The sequence below is a fragment of the Syngnathoides biaculeatus genome, chromosome 4, assembly GCF_019802595.1.
Source record: "Syngnathoides biaculeatus isolate LvHL_M chromosome 4, ASM1980259v1, whole genome shotgun sequence".
NCBI lineage: Eukaryota > Metazoa > Chordata > Actinopteri > Syngnathiformes > Syngnathidae > Syngnathoides > Syngnathoides biaculeatus.
The window spans coordinates 34,245,135-34,251,555 of record NC_084643.1 but is presented as its reverse complement, the minus strand read 5'-3'; the positions used below and the strand labels follow the sequence as shown (position 1 = coordinate 34,251,555).

General features: G+C 42.1%; 1 protein-coding gene across 3 annotated transcripts in view; it reads right to left on the bottom strand.

Moving 5' to 3' along the window:
• Positions 1 to 1,274: 1,274 nt before the first annotated feature.
• Positions 1,275 to 6,421, bottom strand: part of LOC133499021 (uncharacterized) — a 31,114-nt gene continuing 25,967 nt past the window's right edge. The window contains exons 3-5 of one of the 3 annotated variants that reach the window (XM_061816478.1): positions 4,648 to 4,774; positions 2,999 to 3,559; positions 1,275 to 1,801 (exon numbers count right to left, since the gene is read on the bottom strand). In XM_061816478.1, coding sequence (XP_061672462.1) covers positions 1,344 to 1,801; positions 2,999 to 3,559; positions 4,648 to 4,774 — 1,146 coding nt within the window. In that variant the 3' untranslated portion in view covers positions 1,275 to 1,343. Of the gene's footprint in view, positions 1,805 to 2,998; positions 3,560 to 4,647; positions 4,775 to 6,421 lie in introns of all 3 variants that reach the window. The other 2 variants (XM_061816476.1, XM_061816479.1) reach the window with 2 other exon arrangements.

The following is a 6,421-nucleotide window of genomic DNA, read 5'->3' as shown; positions in this document are numbered from 1 at the left end:
TTGTGTCAGTGTTCATGTGATATATTTATAGTGACATAAAGTCATGCCGATTGAAGGTTTCCCCTTCATTCCTTTGTCGGAATGACCACGGACAAATACATCATACAGTAGTCAAGGACATCTGGGAATGACCTCAATAGGGGTGCTTCAAACCAAAACTCCAGACTTTCTGAGTCTTTTCAGATCTGGTTTCTTGAGACTTTTTGTGGGGCTCGTCATCAAAGACATGGTAACAAACTTTAAAATTGCTAAGTGAAACAATCTTTCAGGGTTGAACATTCAAAACACTCAATGGACCCGTGAAATTCACAAAAATGTGCATAAAATGGCCACGTCAAAGCAAAATGGGCGGATTTCATGTTGCTGAGTGAAACTGGCCTCATCGACCAAGTCCTGAGGACCTTGTGTTCAAATCCGGTCTCCCCTGTGTGGAGTTTGCATGCTCTCCCTATACCTGCGTGGGTTTTCTCAGGGTACTCCGGTTTCTTCCCACATATGAAAAATGTGGATAACAGATTTATTGCCCGTAAATGTAAATGTTTGAGCTGATGGTTGTTTCTATTGGCCCCGCAATTGGCTGCTGACCAGTTAAGGGTGTACCTCGCCTCAGACCCGGTGAAAGCTGAGATAGGCTCCAACGCGCCTGCGACTCTCATGAGGATAAGCAGCACGCAATGTGAATGGATGAGTGAAACTGGCAGAGGCTGCATTTTCAGAATGAGCCTAAAATGTCTACATGGCTTCTGGAGACCTTTTTGTGGGCCCACTCATGATATTCCTTCTAAATATTTTTATAAGTCAAACTGCCTTCAGTCATTGAATTTTCAAATTGTTATTAAGTTATCTTTGTAGGATCACTTAAAATGACCCTAACATGGCTGCTTCAAACTAAAATGGCAGACTTCTGGTGCCATGTGGGGCATGAGTTCTTCATCTTTTCATAGGTCCATGTTCATCTGAGTTGTTACGCTGTTGCGACCCCGAACGGGACAAGCCGAAAGAAACTTACTTAGTCATGATAGACATGTCTACCAAATTTCAAGTTACTATGTGAAAATGAATCTTAAAAAAATAGTGTGGTTCAGTTAATAGCATCAGGTTTTGTGGCCAAAACCTTCAGCCTCATCCGATGACTTTTGACAGAAATAGACCGTGTATGTCATCACCATCAAAGTTTATATTCCAGAAGTGCAATCCAGATTAAATCCGGAGTGAGTTATGATGACATGACAGCAACAAAACCACAACAGGAATTTAACTTGTTCTTTTTTTCTTTTTATGTCCATAAAAGTGTTCAAAGGCAAAATGTGAGATTTTACAAGCGATAAATTACAAATCATGTCTTAATTTTCCCCCTTGGTGAATAAGTGATGGCGTTCACTCGACACCGCCGCTGCCCGCCCGCTGGGGGTGGTGGTGGTCACCCCGCCTCCACATTTGCACTGCTGCTCCCTGACCAGACAGGTGAGGAGCTCCAGCACCTGGATCTGGTGCTCCATGTGGGCCTTCTCCCGCCTCTCCTCCCTCTCAGCCGCCTCCTGCTGCCTTTGGATCCACTGGCCCAGGAGATCCTGGTGCCAGGTAGCCTGCTCCTGCCGTTGGCGCTCCAGCTGCGTCAGCAGGGTCCGAGTCTCTGACAGCAGCTGTTGGTAACACTGCGACAGGTGCTGGAGTGCCGGCTCCATGCGGAGGCACGAATCGTCGGGGAGCCGAGCCGAGGCGGACGGCGCATCACCGGGTGCGGCTGGCGCAGCCACGATCACGGCTGGGGGAGTAGAACTGGCAACTTCCAGGGATGGTGCTGCTGTGATACACACATACTAAGGTTAGAATGACTTGAGCTGAACACTTATTTAGGAGTCATTCTGCTTATCCGGGGTCATCAGCTTAAACGGGTGTTCGAAAAAACATATGCCTGTGAACATATCATATATTTGTATACAGGTGCTACTGAAAGTATTCAGACCCCCTTAAATATTTCACTCTTTGCTATATTACATCCATTTTCTAAAATTTTTTAAGTTCATGTTTTTTCGGCATTAACCTACACACAGCATTCTATATCAACAGTAAAGAACACAATTGTTGAAAATGTTGAAGACTTATTAAAAAGGATCAACTGAAATATTAAATCCGTAAGGATTCAGACGCTTTGCTGTGAGACTCATATATTACACTCTACTCGTTGCTTTTTCACAGTGGATGAGAAAGGTTTGGATTTTTTTGTGCCTTAATAAATTGAATTGTCATTTGAAAACTGCATTTCGTATTTGCTTGGGTTGTCTCTGAGTGATATTAAAATTGGTTTGATGATTTGAAACCTTAATGTGTGACAGATACAGTGAAGAAAATAAGTATTTGAACACCCTGCCATATTGCAAGTTCTCCCACTTAGAAATCATGGAGGGGTCTGGAATTTTCATCGTAGGTGCATGTCCACTGTGAGAGAGATGATCTAAAAAGAAAATTCCAGAAATCACAATGTATGATTTATTTGTGTGATAAACCTGCAAATAAATCTGACCCTCAAACACGTGTTAGTCCGCCTTTAAAGGCTACTGTAGCAAATATTAACATTGTTCTATTCAGGTGTTCAAATACTTATTTGCAGCTGTATCACACAAATTGTTAAAAAAAAAAAATCATACATTGTGATTTCTGGATTTTTCGTTTCAGATTCTCTCTCTCATAGTGGACTTGTATCTTCGATGAAAATGTCAGACCCCTCCATGATTTCTAAGTGGGAGAACTTGCAATATAGCAGGGTGTTTAAATACTTAATTTTCTTCACTGTATGCCAAAAAAAGAGAAAAAAAAACAGAAATCAGGAGGAGGCAAATACGTTTTCACAGCACTGTAGACTTGATATACTGTACTAGTAAAATCGGTTACGAGCTTGGTCATGGAGAAGATTTAACTCTTAAGTCAAAATTGTGCTAAACTTAATTCATCTTCATTATTATTGTTATTATTTGACATAAAAGCACATAGGACATACCAGCAGGCTCAGGACGGACGGTCGATGCCAAGTAAACGTCGTGGCGTCTCTCTCGCGGCGGTTCCGGGAATCCGGCATCGCTGAACTCCGAATCTTCGCCGTTCTCCATCTTGACGTGGAATCCCAACTTCCACGGGTGACGGCCTCCCTTTTCCTCTGAGGAGCTCAACTGGTCTCTTCCCGGGGAGCTGAAAAATTGATCGCTGAACTCTGCGACAGGTGCAGGGAAGCGAGGACCGACTCCCGAGCCGTCCACTGGCCTCCCCAACACCGCGTCCATTTCGTCAAAGTACTTGAAGGTGCACATCTGGGATGCGTCCGACCTCCTTTGGAGTTTGGCCCGGGCATAGTTGGCCTTAAGAGTTTTGACGCGAAGGCGGCACTGGTGTGGACTCCGGGAGAAGCCCATGTCACTCATGCGTGCCGAGAGATGCTTGAACACGTGGCGGTTGCGGAGGTTTTCCGACAAACTCTTCTGAACGCGCTGGTCGCTCCAGGCGCAAAGCAGCACCTTCGTCTCCTCCACCGTCCAGTTGACGGAGCGTTCAGCCTCGCGCTTGCCTTCAACACAAAAGCATACAAAAAACTCTCGGGTATACGGTTGCAAATTTCTTAAATAAATAGGGTTAGAGTTTCCTAATATTTTTAGAAACAAGTATTCTGCCACTTATTTCATGAATTAATCTGACAAAATTTTATTTTGCATTATTAGACATGGTTGTGAGGTACAAGTATTTTTGTACACTTTATGTTTCCGTGCTCATATTTTACAGCAGTAGCTTTGATTTTGAGTGTGTATGGGTTTAAAAGCCAGGGTCTGGCCTCGTAAGTGATGTGGGTTTTGTGCATGTGGAAAAATTATCGCTCCAATCTTGAATTATCTGTTGCAATTTTATGTTTTAACTTAAGGTAACGTGGTATGTGAGTCCGCTCCAAAGCTATCCATCCATCCTCCTCACGAGGGTCACAGGAGGGCTGGAACCAATCCCAGCTGTCATCGGGCAGTCCAAACACCTTAGTGACTAGGATTTGGAAGCGTCTTTAAAATTTTGACGTGTGTGTCTTGAACTACTGCTTAATTTTCAAATCACCTACCACTTACATCCAACGACGGTATAAATAATTCGTTTTATGTTGAACCCATAGCTCTTTTGGTATTTATTGTGCGAGTGCTTTGTTGATGAGACCCTATTGTACTCTGTTTATCTATTTTGCTCTTGTTTGTGCCCATTACTGTTTTGCTATGAAGGGACAGTTGTTTGTCAACACTGGGACTTGCGACTCAGGTATGTATACTTTAAATTCATCCTTTTTATATGTTCTTTATTTTTTTTTTTTTTTACAAGGAAACAAAACGTTTATTATTGAATAATCTTAAAAGCTGTTGACAACTGCTACCTAGTTAGCTCATCTTATGTAATTCCTACAGGAAATCCAAAGTTCAAACACTGCGTCAGATAAAATAGAACACGTTTAATTAAAATGGTCTGGTGATGAATATTAGTCACCAGACTGTGAGATAAACAAATGTGGAAGTCGCGATGCTAGCTGCTGTTAGCTTGCTTAGCTGGTGGCATATAAGTCGGCAGAACAAACAAAGTGACTACTGCACAGCTAGGATAATGACCTTATTAAAAAAAAAATCTTACGTCTGGTGGTGGACAAAGAAGTGGTAGAGTTGATGGTCGGGAGACTCATTTTTGAAGACGAGCTGCGTGGAATGTAAACAGCACAGCAACTTCCGGATGCGGTGGACCAAGATTCTGACATCATCAGCTGTGCGACGAGATGACGAATTCACAAAATACAAAGTGTGTGCGTGTGTGTGTATACTCTTAGGAATGCAGTGCAAAATGTATGCTATCTATAAATACATTTTGGGGTAAAATTGTCGTTTTAAAAAATCTTTAAGATAAAGACAATCTAACTACAAAATAACACATACATATTATCATTTCTTTACAGGAAATGAAAGTACCGCAAAGGTCCATTGTTTTTGTTTGTTGTTTTTTGTCTCTTGTTTTTCCACAGCTCTATACTGCATACTATGTAAAAACTTAAAATATAGAAAAAAAGGGAATGAATGAATATATGTATGGAAACACCATTGTAGCCCCCAAATATGCATCCATTCATTGTCTGAGCTGCTAATCCTCAAAGGGGTCACAGTAGTGCTGAACCCTATCCCAGCTATCTTTGGGCAGCAGGTGGGGTACACCCTGAACTGGTCGCCAACCAGTCGCAGGGGACACAGAGACAGACATCATGATTACAATCTGCACCAATTACAACACTCTCTGTGTCTGGGATGCTCAGAACTACTTTATCTAGTTCCTTCCAGAATTCCTCTTTCAACTCTAGGTCACATCCTACTTGTGGGGCATAGCCGCTAATCGCATTATACATAGCCTCAATTTTGAGTTTCACCTTCATCTCTTGATATATATGTATATATATAGCTTACTGACGCAACCCTCTCCACTCATCCGGGTTTGGGACCGGCCCACAGATTGCACTGGTTTGTATTCTCATAGGAGTGCATTTTCCTATTCATATAACATTGGTTGTAATTAGCTGCCATTCTGCATAAATGCAATGAAGCTGTGTGAGAAAATTCCTTTTGTTTTTTTAGTATTTTGCTGATTTAGCAACACAAGAGCGGCAGCTCTCAGGAAGGAAATGACTTCCAGTCCGGTGTAGACCAACAACAATGACAGTTGTGTATTTTACATGAGTTTTTGTTATTAAGTGTGAAACTGTGCCTGCAGAAACACTTCAAAATGTTCGTTTGCATAACAAGAGAGGAAACATGAAGTGGAAATGTCTCCACCGGGTGTTAACAGCACATCCCTGGGTGCCTGCGACGCGTCGCTTCTGTCTCTGCTGTACGTCCCCCACTACACATCCCAGTCCTCCACAGCAAGACTCTCTTTCAACAATTGTTGGGGAGGTACAGGCATGTCTGAGCTCCTGCTGGAACATTTGCATGTTCACCATTCAGCTTTTGTTCTTTGGGCCTATGCAAGTCAATCAACAGCATGAGAATTTTTATTTAAAAAAAAACAAAACGGGGAGTATTAAACGGGGTTACATGTGCTTTACCAGTGAATACACAATGAACGTTCAATTGTAGGGCTGCACTACTCGGACGATTATGTGCAGTGGAAGTCATAGCACTTGGCAGTCAGTAACTGAACTTTAAAACGATTACATTACATTACTCAAGGGGAAAAGGGGTCATAAATTATTGTCATGTAAAAATGATAAATTTGGTACAGATTGCCTGCCAAAATAAAAAGAACAAATCCATTTAGCTAGGAAAAATATGAATATACACTTTATTTGCCTTGCCCCGAAACAAAAGATATTGTTGGCGTCATAGCATAATTGCTGGAGTCATTTTTAACATGGTTGCAGCTATTA